At 46.4% G+C, this 15,097-nt stretch overlaps 1 protein-coding gene across 2 annotated transcripts in view; it reads right to left on the reverse strand.

The window, feature by feature from the left end:
* Window positions 1-15,097, reverse strand: part of ERMARD (ER membrane associated RNA degradation) — a 325,303-nt gene that overhangs the window by 111,966 nt on the left and 198,240 nt on the right. For both annotated transcript variants that reach the window (XM_040429349.1, XM_040429348.1), the window contains 2 exons: window positions 812-979; window positions 451-537 (listed from right to left, as the gene is read on the reverse strand). In XM_040429349.1, coding sequence (XP_040285283.1) covers window positions 451-537; window positions 812-979 — 255 coding nt within the window. The remainder of the gene's footprint in view (window positions 1-450; window positions 538-811; window positions 980-15,097) is intronic.

The raw sequence follows: 15,097 nt of genomic DNA on the forward strand, positions 1-15,097 counted from the left end.
CAGCTCCTGTGCCCAGAATTGTCACTGCCTGCAGCTACCCAGTCTGTGCAGCTGAAAGGGGTTAAGAATCCTAGGAGAGAGCAGACAGCCCAGCAGTGAAGGGGGGCATGGCCAGCACAGTGACATCTCGTTTACAGGCAGAGCAGGGAGAGAAGCTGACATTGCCTAGTTAGGAGCATAGAAAGAACAAAAAAATAACTCGGACAACCCCTTTAAGTTGATGCTTTTACTGTAGTACAATTTTGTCATCCTTCCATGAATCGTAAAGACAATCATTTAGAAATGGAAATCTATCTTTATGTTTAGAGGCGGTATACTCATCTATGATGTGCACTGCATTTCGTTTTTTTTTTCTTGTCGTTTTCACATCCAATTGACATCTATTATAGTAAAATAAGCACAAATCAACCAATAAGCACCAACAGGAAGTGAAATAAAATGACTACACACCTGTTTCTGAACTAGAGCAATTGGATGAAATCTGGACTGATATGATCCAACAACATCAATTATCGGGTATAATACTGCAATGCACTCCTGTGTAGAAGACAGTTTCAATTAAAGATGCATAAATCAACAAATTTTGCTTTCCCCCGGGGAACTAACTTTGACATTGAAGATTTTTACATAGGCTGTAATTTATTGTGTGGACACATAACTAAATCTCTAAAGGCTTCTCAGCTGGTCTCTAAACGCCATAAAACCTGCAATACACATGCATGAGTTACTACCACATTGCATGTGGAGGCCAAAAGGGTGAGCAACTACCAGACATCTTTGGTGTTGCTTACACTGAAGGAGTCTTTCTAACCTTGTCATAGGAATCTTGTTCATGATGCTTGTGAAGGAGTGCGAATGAAAACCCCAGTAACTCAACGGCAAATTGTTTTGGAAATTCACACAACTGTATTTCTCCATGACTGAGATGGTCTCTCACTCTTGGACCCTCCTGATGGTTTAAAATGTCCCAAAGAAACTCCTGTTAGGAAGAAAAAAAACGAGATTTTTGTATAACTTACCAGTAAAATCTCTTTCTCGCTCTTCATTGGGGGACACAGAAACCGTGGGTATAGCTATGTCCTCTAGGAGTAGTTGACACTAGTAAAAGCTGTTAGCTCCTCCCCTGGCAGCTATACCCCCTCCAGCCTGGAGAGAGAGCTTCAGTTTGTGAGAAGCAGTAGGAGAAGCAAGTAAACCAACGAAAAAACGTGGAACAGCAACAATGACAAGAACCGAACCGGGTTCTATTCAGCAACAGCCACAACTGTGGCCGAACAGCAATACTGGGTGGGTGCTGTGTCCCCCAATGAAGAGCGAGAAAGAGATTTTACTGGTAAGTTATACAAAAATCTCGTTTTCTCGCCCATATTCATTGGGGGACACAGAAACCGTGGGACATCCCAGAGCAGTCCACGGGGAGGGAAAAACACAGACACATGGAGCAGGCGCTCCCGCAGGCAACTAAGAACTGTCCCCTGCAAGACCACGCGGCCCACGCAGCGACCGACGATGCATAAGTATGCACCTGGTAACTTCTCATGAACATGTATAAGGAGGACCGGGAGCCACCTTACACAACTGTGTAGCCGAAGTGCAATTCCTCCGAGCCAAAGATGCGCCCACCGCTCTGGTGGAGTATTCGTGACCCATAAGGTCGGAACCCTGCCTCGGGCGCGGTGTACTTTTGCAAACGTAGACCAATTTTGGCGCGCGATTGCCCCTTGTAAACCGCCAACCCCCTCCGAGGACCCTTCAGAATGACAAAAGGGGAATCCGTACAGCGGAGGGAACCGGAGGCTGTTAAACAGATCTGCAGAGCTCTGACAACGACCAATGGTGTAACTCCATGTCCTTAGGGTGAAGGAGATGGGCACAGTAAGGGAAGGACAATTTTTCAGTTAATATGGAAGTCAGAGACCCCGTTCGGAAGAATCACAAGGGACAGGCCAGCGAAGCCCTGGACCCTATGAAGAACCAGGAAGAATTCTCTACAGAGAGCCGCCAACACAGACCCCCGTCTGATGGAAGTGATAGCGACCAGAAAAAGCTACCTTCCAGGACAGGAGTCGGAAGGGAAAAAAACCCTCCCACCAGGGCTCCAGGGAACCTGAGAGCGCTGGAAAGGATAGAAGGCGACGACGCCTGACTCTGCAAGAACTAATGGCCAGACCAAGGTCCAACCCTGATTGTAGAACAGGATCGTGAGGGAGAAAAAACGAAGTGGCAGAACATTTCCGCTTCCACAGAAAACCAGGAAGGACCTCCGGGTCCTGAATAGATCCTGGACGATGCAGGCCGGCGGAAGACATCCGCCAAAAACTCTCTTCGCATAGAACGGCGGTCCTAATAAACATGCCGGCAACGAAGAGGCCTAAAATACTAATGGAGGATCGTACTCTGTGAGGGAAGGACATCTCAGAGTGGCGGTGATCAGGAAGTCCCCTAGAAGGAGAAGAGGTCGGCGTACCACGTGCGACGGCCAATGCCCAGGGCAACTAGGATAGTCGGAATACCCCCCCATCCCGATCTCCCGTAGAACTCTGGGTAGGAAGGGGAAGGGGGGAAAACGCAAGGAGGGAGAACCTTTAACGGGGGAATCAGGGCGTCCACTACGCAAGCTGTCGGATCTCCGCTCAGGAGAGAAAGGTGGGAAGTTTTCGAGACAGTCTCGAAGCCAAGTCCACACGTCCAGGTCCGAACTTCCGTACCAGGAATGGAACGTCTATCAACACGTCAAGACGTGACAGAAATCCCGCTCCGTCTGATGTGGGGAGTCTCACAGTCTACCCCCGGAATGGGCGGTGGAAAATATGATCACCAGAGGGCTGACGTGACCTAGACCTTAGTGATGTCGTAAGAGGGATAATATAAATATATACAGGTAACGCACCCAGAACCAATGGAAGGCGTCACCTGCAAAAGGAGAAATGCGGAGCGTACCACATCTCACCAGCCGGGTCCGAAACTCTGGAATAGAAGGCCACTAAAGAATACCCCGTGCAAATCCCGATGTAGCCAGAGATTGAGTGGCTGTGCCAAAACTCCGCCAGAGGAGGAAGTCAAGTAAGGGGAGCCACAACTGTATCGCCAGCCCATACTCCAGTACAGGAGGGGGCCACACCGCAGAGGCCACCAATTCAGATCTAGAGGAATCCGCCACCTGACGAAGGAGCTGTGCAGAAAGAACCGTAGTATACAGTGGTAACACAGATACCACTCACCCAGAGACGGCCAGTGCTTGCCCCGTTGCACAAAACTAAAGGGAAGCCGTGAGGGCCAACCGTAGAAGCCATGGCACCATACCGCCCCAGTTAAGAAGAGCTAGTTTTAACACTTTATCTGGAAGGGCTCTGAATAGGAGCAACAGCAAGCTAGCGTCAGGGTAAACACTCCCAGCTGAGGGGGGACTACCGAGTCAGTGAACACTCGACTCGCTGAAACGTACTCCCCAGAATATGCGCAATGGCATATGCATTGATGAGGACAACGTCCTGAACGACTAGAACCGAAGAGGCCATGGAGAAGGGGGGTCTATGACACATAAGTGTTGCTAGGTAACCCCTCTGAAGACAGAGGATGTCACAACCATGCTCCGAACCAGCACCGAAAGATAAGAAGGATACCAAGTGGAGACCGCGACCGTAGCCACTGGCGGCACCCATACACCGAAGATGCAGAGCACCGGCATCCGCTGGTATTGACTGTTGCCTCGCCCCCCTCCCCGAGGAAGCTAAGGCATCTAGAGCCGTAGTGTAGATGAATCTAAGCTGCTCAGGTATGCCCCTGTAAGTGGATCACTCGTGGAAGGGGAATGCAACAGGAAGCACGGTGATGGGAGAAGGATTAATGAAACGGCAGGGACAGAACACAGTGGAGATGCAAGGCCGCCACCGACAGAAGGGGGGGATGCATACGTCCAGCACTAAAACCAATGTAACTGTACTTAGTGCACCTACCGCAGGGGGCAGAACATAAGGCAAGCACTGTATCCATAGTAGTGCAATCACTCCGCCTAAGGAAGGGGTGACGCCTACAACAAGTGCTGCCAGCGGAATTGGTCATGCTTACGGCAGGAAAAGATGCACCGGTAGGGAGATTATGCCATTTATGGGAGGGCAATGCATATGGCGAATCCAGCGCCCTGTGAGAGTGCGATTACCGCACCAAGGAAGGGGTAATGCCTACCGTAAACACTGTAACCAGTGATAATGCCAAAATGCCTAGTATAGAACTGGCCAATGTATACAGTACATACTGTACCCAGTGGAATGCAATACTGTCCCCTAAGAAGGGGGAAAAAAGGCCCGCTGGCGTCACTGAACGGCGCTCTAGCATTTAATTCAACTATAATGCCTACGGTAGTATTGTATGCAGCAGTGGTGCAATACTCTACCTGAAGGAGGGGGGTAATGCGGACGACAAGGACTGCTGGCTACCGTGGACGCAATCTAGGATTGCAACGGCTTCGAGAGAGCTAGCACGAAGCACAACATCTCCCCCCCCCCTCCCGGACCGAACCTCTCTAGGAATGGAGAGGTGTGTCTGAGTGAGACCGCAGGGAGGAAAAAGGGGAGGGAGGGGTGGGGGGCGGATCTGGCTGAGGAGAATGCTCCGCTCCGGCCCTCCTACGCGCAGATTCAACCGTTTGAAAGCTTGCCCGTGGCGGCTGTAGGCCAGGCAGGTGGGAATACATCCTAGAGGGTGGAATTAGAGGTCCGTCCACTGGAGTGGGCAGGCGGAGCCTGCATCAACCAAACGACCCCGGAGGATGTATGGGAACCCCAAAGTTCCCCACTGGATCACGCAGATGGAGGATTATCAACCAGACAACCCCGGAGGATGGAATGGGAACTTCCAGAAGTTCTGCGCTGGATGGCACAGGTGGCTTTGAATAACCAGACGACCCCGGAGGGTGGAATGGGAATTTCCTGAGATTCTGCACTGGATGGCGCAAGTGGAGTTGATCAACCAGACGACCCCGGAGGGTGGAATAGGAATTCCAGAGGTTCTGCGCTGGATGGTGCAGGTGGATTTGATCAACCAGACGACCCCGGAAGGTGGAATGGGAACTTCCAGAGGTTCTGCGCTGGATGGCGCAGGTGGATTTGATCAACCAGACGACCCGGAGGGTGGAATGGGAACTTCCAGAGGTTCTGCGCTGTATGGCGCAGGTGGATTTGAACAACCAGACGACCCCGGAGGGTGGAATGGGAACTTCTAGTGGTTCTGCGCTGTATGGGGCAGGTGGATTTGAACAACCAGACGACCCTGGAGGGTGGAATGGGAACTTCCAGTGGTTTTGCACTGTATGGCGCAGGTGTATTTGATCAACCAGATGACTCCGGAGGGTGGAATGGGATACAACGGCTGTCCTCCCTGGATCTGCGCAGGTGGAGGATCTATCAACTAACAACCCTAGGAAAGGGAACTATGAGAGGTCCTCCTTGCTTGGTACCACACAGACAGGAGGGGAAGGGGGTGCCATGTGGTGAGAAAACTAGGTTGCCCAAAACAACAATGGGCAGAAAAGGCAGGAAGGGGTTAAATGTTTTAACTTACAGGCGCCTTTACCAAAAGCAGGATCCTCAGAGTATCTGGAGCAGGCTGCAGGAGGTGGCTGGCCAGAAGGGGTTAAGCCGCCTTGAGGAAGGGGGCAGGGCCAAGCGCTTGGTGGGCACACGCCCCCCCCCAGCGGGAGTGGCTGGATCCTCATGAAACACACGGCTGACCGGGGCGCAGGGACTGGAGCAGTGCGCCAGCGAGAAAACATCAATGAATGCGGCCAACAGAAAAAAACACACGCGGGCTGGAACACCAATGCGATGCTCGGCAGATCGCGGCAGTTAACCCCCTCCAGAGCGGCGCCCCTTCACTGTAGCACGTCCTCTCCTGGAAGGGCATGACTAACAGTGACCGAGACACTCATGGCCTCAAAAGCTCCTTGTGACAGCGCAGTAAGCGCTAGGCTCCGCCCCCCGATCGTGGCCCATGCCTGTGCCCCAGAGCTAAGGGAATCGCTCCCCACTGAGACACTGTGCGGCCCTGCCTGATGCTTCTAGCACAACTCCCTGAGAATAAACTGCTGCCGCTTAAGAATTAATCCTTGTAGGTTGTGGTAAAGCTGCAGGATGACTAAGCTGGCAAGCGGGCGGGCTGGCAAGCGGGGGGGTTCGATGGCCTGGAACAGGCATCTACTTATCTGTCCAGCTGCCATCTTCACCCTTCCTCTCGTTCCAGCAGGGTCACCCCTTCAGCTACCGGCACCGTAGTGGCGGGACGCTGGAATGAGGGACTTGGACGGGTGACCCCTTGGCTGGCAGGATGCAGGGGAGCGAGGCTGCCCTGGTCCACCTTGTCTTCTGTGGGGGAGGCAGCAGTGCGGGTGACTGGCACTGGCGCAACTCGACCCCGGGAGAACAGGGAGGGGAGGCGTCCACTGTTTCCCATCTGAAAAAAAAAAAAGAAGGAAAAAAATAATAAGCTAAAATAAAAAATCTTCAGGATATCCCTGCAGAGCAGGGAGGTCTTGCCTCCTATTGACACTAGAAAAAAACTGAAGCTCTCTCTCCAGGCTGGAGGGGGTATAGCTGCCAGGGGAGGAGCTAACAGCTTTTACTAGTGTCCACGCCTCCTAGAGGACATAGCTATACCCACGATTTCTGTGTCCCCCAATGAATATGGGCGAGAAATAAACTTTGGTCAACATATACCGTAACTTGCTTGTACAGTTGGAGGTCCATACTACTAGTCAAAACAGCACACAAATAATTTGCAGTTTCTAATACACCATGCACATAAGCTATGAGTCTGGTGTATCTATGGCAGTCCACCATCGCCACTGGCTGCTTGGGCACTAGATCTCCTGCTGCATGTGTAATCCTGTTCTGCCACCAGAATATTGAAGTAGAAACTATAGAACTAAAAATCAGGTCCTTTATGACGGATCAAGGAAATCAACAGACTACAGACACTGTCTCAAATAACCAAACGCAAAGGGAAAACAGCCAACTCACGACTAGTATGCTTGAACATGTCAGTAGATAAAGGGAAAGTAGGAGGGGAGAGCATCCTACATCAATGTGATAATGTCAATAGGTTCGAACCCCACGTTGGGGACAAGACAAGAGCAGGCAGCCAACTAGTGTCTATGAGGTAAAAGGTGCTGCTGCCTCAGTTGCCAAAAATGCCTCCTAAATAAAGTAAAAGGCAATAGCTCATGTAGCTAGGGGTAGAGGTGTGGCTACCCAGGAAGGAACCACACCTCACTCTAGTTAGAGAAGACTAGCACGTATCGCCAGGGATTAAAGCTTGGTGGAAGAAGGCAGATGTCTGAGGTCATGGTGCATAGCACTACCATGCCAGCATCCACATAGCCGGGAAAGGGCTTAAAGGGAACCTGTCACCGGGATTTTGTGTATAGAGCTGAGGACATGGGTTGCTAGATGGCCGCTAGCACATCTGCAATACCCAGTCCCCATAGCTCTGTGTGCTTTTATTGTGTAACAAAACCGATTTGATACATATGCAAATTAACCTGAGATGAGTCCTGTCCCTGGCTCATCTTACGAACAGGACTCATCTCAGGGACAGGACTCAACTCAGGTTAATTTGCATATGCATCAAATAGTTTTTTTTACACAATAAAAGCACACAGAGCTAATAATAATAATAATAATAATAATAATAATAATAAGGGGTTTACATACAAATTGAGAAATTAATTACAAACCAGACAAGAGGTGGATGTGTGGGGTCTTCTTACTAAGGTATTCATGAGCAGAGTGTTCCCTCTACCTCCTCCCACCTCCTCTGCAGTGACCGATAGGCTACTAAACATGAGCATACACAACAACCTGTCAATCACTGACAAAGGAGCACTTCTTGTAAATAAGTATCCGTACACCCCCACCCTGGTGTTTTCAGTATTTAAATACTTATCAGGGTGAAAATATGTTATTTCCTGTTTAGATTTCAGAATGTAGAAAATGAAAATTCATTTATATAGTTACACACAGAAATATGCTGCCCAAACACTATTCCACCTAACTCCCCCATACAAAAGCATGCTCTGTTCCCACATCATGCATGTGTTCTCAATGAGAAGAAAAAGCTGCAGGAACATCTGCAGCTGGGGACGAGTTGTGACCCACCCATATAAATTGAATCAGCTTCGGCCAACCTTATTCTACAGTGTGTGGGCCCTTAAAATTTAACAATATATTACTTAGTGACTTATACTTTCAAGAATGGTTTCTAAATTCCGACCAGCTTCTCTGTCCATTTCAGGGGGTTTCCACAGGGTATAGTGCTCCTGTTTTTGTGATCGGTGGGGGACCCAGAGATAGGACCCCCACCAAATTGTTATCCCCTTTCTCCAACTGGAATCCCCTATCCCCTTTCTCCAAAAGGAATAGCCTGGTCTTTTGGGGTATTTCTGCAAGTCAAGCTTTACAAAGAAACTGCATTGAGAGTCAATCATTCTAAAGTCTTTAGTGTGCAATAATAATAATCTTTATTTATATAGCGCCAACATAATCCGCAGCGCTTTACAATCAGGAGGTTCATGTACAAACAGTCATACATCACATAGCAACAAACAAGTCAACAATTAAAACAAGAGGAACGAGGGATCTGCTCACAAGCGCTTACAATCTAAAAGGGGTGACAAAAAAGGTAACAAGTGCTTGATTTGAACAAAGGTCTGGCCATCTTAACACAATACGGAGTAGATATAAAGCTGCGTGAGCCAGTCACCAGCCACCATCTGTAGTTCTGCTGAGGGCATAGGGTGTGGATATTTGACAGAATGATGGGGAGGGGGTGTGAATAGAGAAGAGTAAGATTACGGGATATCATAGGATAACCTAAAATTTTTATGAATTAACCTAATTGCTTGGAGGAGGGTATTCCAGAGAATTGGTGCAGCTCTGGAGATGTCTTGAAGATGGGAGTAAGAAGTTTGGATTATAGTGGATGTCAGTCATAAGTCACTGGCTGAACGGGGGGCATGGGTAGGATGGTAGACAGAAATAAGGGAAGAGGGTGCAGGACTGTGGAGTGCTTTGTTGGAGAATGAGAAGTTTAAATTGAACCCTGTACTGTATGCGCAACTATTGCAGTGAGTGGCACGGGGCGGAGGTATTAGAGTTGCGCCTAGACAGATAGATGAGCCTGGCTGCTGTGTTCAGGATATATTGGAGAGGGGAGAATCTGGTTAAGGTGAGACCCATTATAATGAGTTACAGTAATCGAGACAGGAATGGATCATGGCAACAATGAGAGTTTTTGTTGTATCCACAGTAAGAAAGGGGCAGATTCCTAAGATGTTTTTGAGGTGCAGGCAGCTTGAGTGGGCAAGAGACTGAATATAGGAGGTAAAACATACCACAGGGACTGCGGCGTTTGCCCAGGAGTTATTGTACTGCTACAGTACATGCTGAGAGGAGATATCAGATTTAAGTAGGTTAGTAGATTGAGAAAACACCAGTAGTTCAGTTTTTTAACCCTTTCAGGACCAAGCCATTTTTCACCTTAAGGACCAGGCTATTTTTTTGCAAATCTGACTAGTGTCACTTTATGAGTGAATAACTTTAAACCGCTTTTACTTATCCAGGCCGTTCTGAGAATGTTTTTTCGTCACATATTGTACTTCATGACACTGGTAAAATGGAGTCAACAAAAATTCATTTTTATTTATAAAAAAATACAAAATTTACCAAAAATTTCAATTTCTCTAATTCTATAATACATAGTAATACCTCCAAAAATAGTTATTACTTTAAATTCCCTATATGTCTACTTCATGTTTGGATCATTTTGGGAATGACATTTTATTTTTTGGGGACGTTACAAGGCTTAGAAGTTTAGAAGCAAATCTCGAAATTTTTCAGAAAATTTCCAAAACCCACTTTTTAAGGACCAGTTCAGGTCTGAAGTCACTTTGTGAGGCTTACATATTAGAAACCACCCAAAAATGACCCCATTTTGGAAACTACACCCCTCAAGGTATTCCAAACTGATTTTACAAACTTTGTTAACCCTTTAGGTGTTCCACAAGAGTTATTGGCAAATGGAGATGAAATTTCTGAATTTCAATTGTTTTGCAAATTTTAAATTTTAATCCATTTTTCCCAGTAACAAAGCAAGGGTTAACAGCCAAACAAAACTCAATATTTATTGCCCTGATTCTGTAGTTTATAGAAACACCCCATATGTGGTTGTAAACTACTGTACGGGCACACAGCAGGGCGCAGAAGGAAAGGTGCGCCATATGGTTTCTGGAAGGCAGATTTTGCTGGATTGGTTTTTAGACACCACGTCCCATTTGAAGCCCCCTGATGCACCCCTAGAGTAGAAACTCCAAAAAAGTGGCCCCATTTTGGAAACTACGGGATAAGGTGGCAGTTTTGTTGGTACTATTTTAGGGTACATATGATTTTTGGTTGCTCTATATTACACTTTTTGTGAGGCAAAGTAACAAAAAATAGAAATTCAGAAATTTCATCTCCATTTGCCATTAACTCTTGTGGAACACTTAAAGGGTTAACAAAGTGTGTAAAATCAGTTTGGAATACCTTGAGGGGAGTAGTTTCCAAAATGGGGTCACTTTTTGGAGTTTCTACTCATGGGGTGCATCAGGGGGGCTTCAAATGGGACATGGTGTAAAAAAACCAGTCCAGCAAAAACTGCCCTCCAAAAACCATATGGCATATATTCCTTTCCTTCTGCGCCCTGCCGTGTGGCCATACAGCAGTTTACGACCACATACAGGGAGTGCAGAATTATTAGGCAAATGAGTATTTTGACCACATCATCCTCTTTATGCATGTTGTCTTACTCCAAGCTGAATAGGCTCGAAAGCCTACTACCAATTAAGCATATTAGGTGATGTGCATCTCTGTAATGAGAAGGGGTGTGGTCTAATGACATCAACACCCTATATTAGGTGTGCATAATTATTAGGCAACTTCCTTTCCTTTGGCAAAATGGGTCAAAAGAAGGACTTGACAGGCTCAGAAAAGTCAAAAATAGTGAGATATCTTGCAGAGGGATGCAGCACTCTTAAAATTGCAAAGCTTCTGAAGCGTGATCATCGAACAATCAAGCGTTTCATTCAAAATAGTCAACAGGGTCGCAAGAAGCGTGTGGAAAAACCAAGGCGCAAAATAACTGCCCATGAACTGAGAAAAGTCAAGCGTGCAGCTGCCAAGATGCCACTTGCCACCAGTTTGGCCATATTTCAGAGCTGCAACATCACTGGAGTGCCCAAAAGCACAAGGTGTGCAATACTCAGAGACATGGCCAAGGTAAGAAAGGTTGAAAGACGACCACCACTGAACAAGACACACAAGCTGAAACGTCAAGACTGGGCCAAGAAATATCTCAAGACTGATTTTTCTAAGGTTTTATGGACTGATGAAATGAGAGTGAGTCTTGATGGGCCCGTGGCTGGATTGGTAAAGGGCAGAGAGCTCCAGTCTGACTCAGACGCCAGCAAGGTGGAGGTGGAGTACTGGTTTGGGCTGGTATCATCAAAGATGAGCTTGTGGGGCCTTTTCGGGTTGAGGATGGAGTCAAGCTCAACTCCCAGTCCTACTGCCAGTTTCTGGAAGACACCTTCAAGCAGTGGTACAGAAAGAAGTCTGCATCCTTCAAGAAAAACATGATTTTCATGCAGGACAATGCTCCATCACACGCGTCCAAGTACTCCACAGCGTGGCTGGCAAGAAAGGGCATAAAAGAAGAAAATCTAATGACATGGCCTCCTTGTTCACCTGATCTGAACCCCATTGAGAACCTGTGGTCCATCATCAAATGTGAGATTTACAAGGAGGGAAAACAGTACACCTCTCTGAACAGTGTCTGGGAGGCTGTGGTTGCTGCTGCACGCAATGTTGATGGTGAACAGATCAAAACACTGACAGAATCCATGGATGGCAGGCTTTTTAGTGTCCTTGCAAAGAAAGGTGGCTATATTGGTCATTGATTTGTTTTTGTTTTGTTTTTGAATGTCAGAAATGTATATTTGTGAATGTTGAGATGTTATATTGGTTTCACTGGTAAAAATAAATAATTGAAATGGGTATATATTTGTTTTTTGTTAAGTTGCCTAATAATTATGCACAGTAATAGTCACCTGCACACACAGATATCCCCCTAAAATAGCTAAAACTAAAAACAAACTAAAAACTACTTCCAAAAATATTCAGCTTTGATATTAATGAGTTTTTTGGGTTCATTGAGAACATGGTTGTTGTTCAATAATAAAATTAATCCTCAAAAATACAACTTGCCTAATAATTCTGCACTCCCTGTATGGGGCATTTCTATAAAATACAGAATCAGGGCAATAAATATTGAGTTTTGTTTGGCTGTTAACCCTTGCTTTGTTACGGGAAAAAATTGATTAAAATGGAAAATTTGCCCAAAAATAGCTGTTTTGGCACTGTTTTTTTATTTATTTTATTTACAACGTTCATCTGACAGGTTAGATCATGTGCAATTTTTATATACCTGAATTATATACCTGAATTGACCTGCGGTTTGCAGCGATCGCCAATACGGGGGGTCACAGGACCCCCCTCGGCCTTGACCCAAGGTGCCTGGCTGCGTGTAACAGCTGGAGTCTCAGCGCTGTCACCATGTCTGCAGACATGGTGACAGTTTAATGCCATGACGTGTATACTCGTCATGGATCGCTAAGTAGCAGTGCTCCATGACGAGTATACACGTCATATGTCGGGAAAGGGTTAAAGATTTAGTTTCAGCTATAGAGAGGACATGATGTTAGAGACAGTGGACAGGCAGTCACTGGTGTTCTGTAGTACAGCAGGGGTGATATCACGGGAAGAAGTTTATAGTTGGGTGTCATCGGCATAGAGATGGTACTACAAACCAAATCTGCTGATAGTCTGTCCAATAGTGGCTGTGTGTAGAGAAAAGAGGAAATGACCAAGGTCTGAACCATGAGGAACCCCAACAGCAAGAGGGAGTGGAGGGGAAGTGGAACAAGCAAATTACTCACTGAAAGAGCAGCCAGAGAGATAGGCCGATAGACTGGAGCATGGTGAGGAGGAAATGGTGGTCTACACTAGAGATCAAAATAAGAGAACATACATTTTCCTAAATGTCAAGGTCATTGCGTAGACCTATTTGAAATTATCCAAACAGGAGTTAAACAGCAGTATTTTATGCATATTTCATGAGTTACATATATTCTGAAGAACAGTATACTTCAATGAGATATTTGAAAAAGAACACTGATCAAAATTAGAGAACACTTTCATATACGACCCAGTTATCGGTACCTAATTTGGCACCTGGTGCTAATCTCCTTATTTATCTGACAAACCCTATTTAACCGCTTCGCTACCAGCGCCATACATGTACGGAGCTGGAGCGATGGGCAAATATGGTGCCCGCTCGCACGTGCAGCGGGCGTCATGGCCGGCAGGTCTCCGCTGTTTCAAACAGCAGAGACCCACGGCTAATTACCATGACCAGCAATAATGCCGATCGCAGTAATTAAAGCCTTTAGATGCGGTGATTCCGGGCTTCTTACCGGCATCCTCTGCGGCCAATGAGGATGAAGGTAATTTCTTTAAATGCGTTGGGTCTCGCTGAAGAGACTCAGGGCATTTACAGTCTTGTGAAAAAATTAGGACACCCTTTGAAAGCATGTGGTTTTTTGTAACATTTTTAATAAATGGTTATTTCATCTCCGTTTCAACAATACAGAGAGATTAAAGTAATCCGACTAAACAAAGAAAACTGAAGAAAAGTCTTTTCAAGATCTTCTGTAAATGTCATTCTACAAAAATGCCTATTCTAACTGAGGAAAAAGATAGGACACCCTTGCCCCTAATAGCGAGTGTTACCTCCTTTGGCTGAAATAACTGCAGTGAGACGGTTCTTGTAGCCATCTACCAGTCTTCGACATCGGTCTGAGGAAATTTTACCCCACTCCTCAATGCAGAACTTTTTCAGCTGTGAGATGTTTGAGGGGTTTCTTGCACGTACAGCCCTTTTCAAGTCACCCCACAGCATCTCAATGGGATTCAAATCTGGACTTTGACTTGGCCATTCCAGGACTCTCCATTTCTTCTTTTTCAGCCAATCTTTGGTTGATTTACTAGTATGTTTTGGGTCATTGTCATGTTGCATGGTCCAGTTCCGCTTCAGCTTTAATTTTCTAACTGATGGTCTCACATGTTCTCCAAGCACCTTCTGATACACAGTAGAATTCATCGTGGATTCTATGATGGTGAGCTGACCAGGTCCTGCTGCAGCAAAGCAGCCCCAAACCATGACACTTCCACCTCCATGCTTCACAGTTGGTATGAGGTTCTTTTCTTGGAATGCTGTGTTTGGTTTACGCCAAACATGTCCTCTGCTGTTGTGTCCAAATAATTCAATTTTGGACTCATCTGTCCAAAGAACATTATTCCAGAAGTCCTGGTCTTTGTCAACTTTATCGCTGGCAAATGTCAGTCTGGCCTCGATGTTTCTCTTGGAAAGCAAAGGTTTCCTCCCTGCACACCTCCCATGCAAGTTAAACTTGTACAGTCTCTTTCTGATTGTAGAGGCATGTACTTCTACATCAACAGTAGCCAGAGCCTGCTGTAGTTCTCGAGATGACACTTTAGGGTTTTTGGATACCTCTTTTAGCATCTTGCGGTCTGCTCTTGGGGTGAACTTGCTGGGGCGACCAGTCCTGGGCATGTTGGCAGTTGTTTTGAAAGCCCTCCACTTGTAGACTATCTTCCGGACAGTGGAATGGCTGATTTCAAAATCTTTTGAGATCTTTTTAAATCCCTTCCCAGACTCATAGGCTGCTACAATCTTTTTTCTGAAGTCCTCTGACAGCTCTTTTGCTCTCACCATGGTGCTCACTCTCACTTCAACAGTCAGGAGCACACCAAACTAAATGTCTGAGGTTTAAATAGGGCAAGCCTCATTCAACATGCAGAGTAACGATCTACTAATTATGTGCACCTGGTGTGATATACCTGTGTGAGATCTGAGCCAATTTAAGAGGGAATACATGTGAGGGTGTCCTATCTTTTTCCTCAGTTAGAATAGGCATTTTTGTAGAATG

Source organism: Bufo bufo, chromosome 4 (genome assembly GCF_905171765.1).
Source record: "Bufo bufo chromosome 4, aBufBuf1.1, whole genome shotgun sequence".
Taxonomy (NCBI): Eukaryota; Metazoa; Chordata; class Amphibia; order Anura; family Bufonidae; genus Bufo; species Bufo bufo.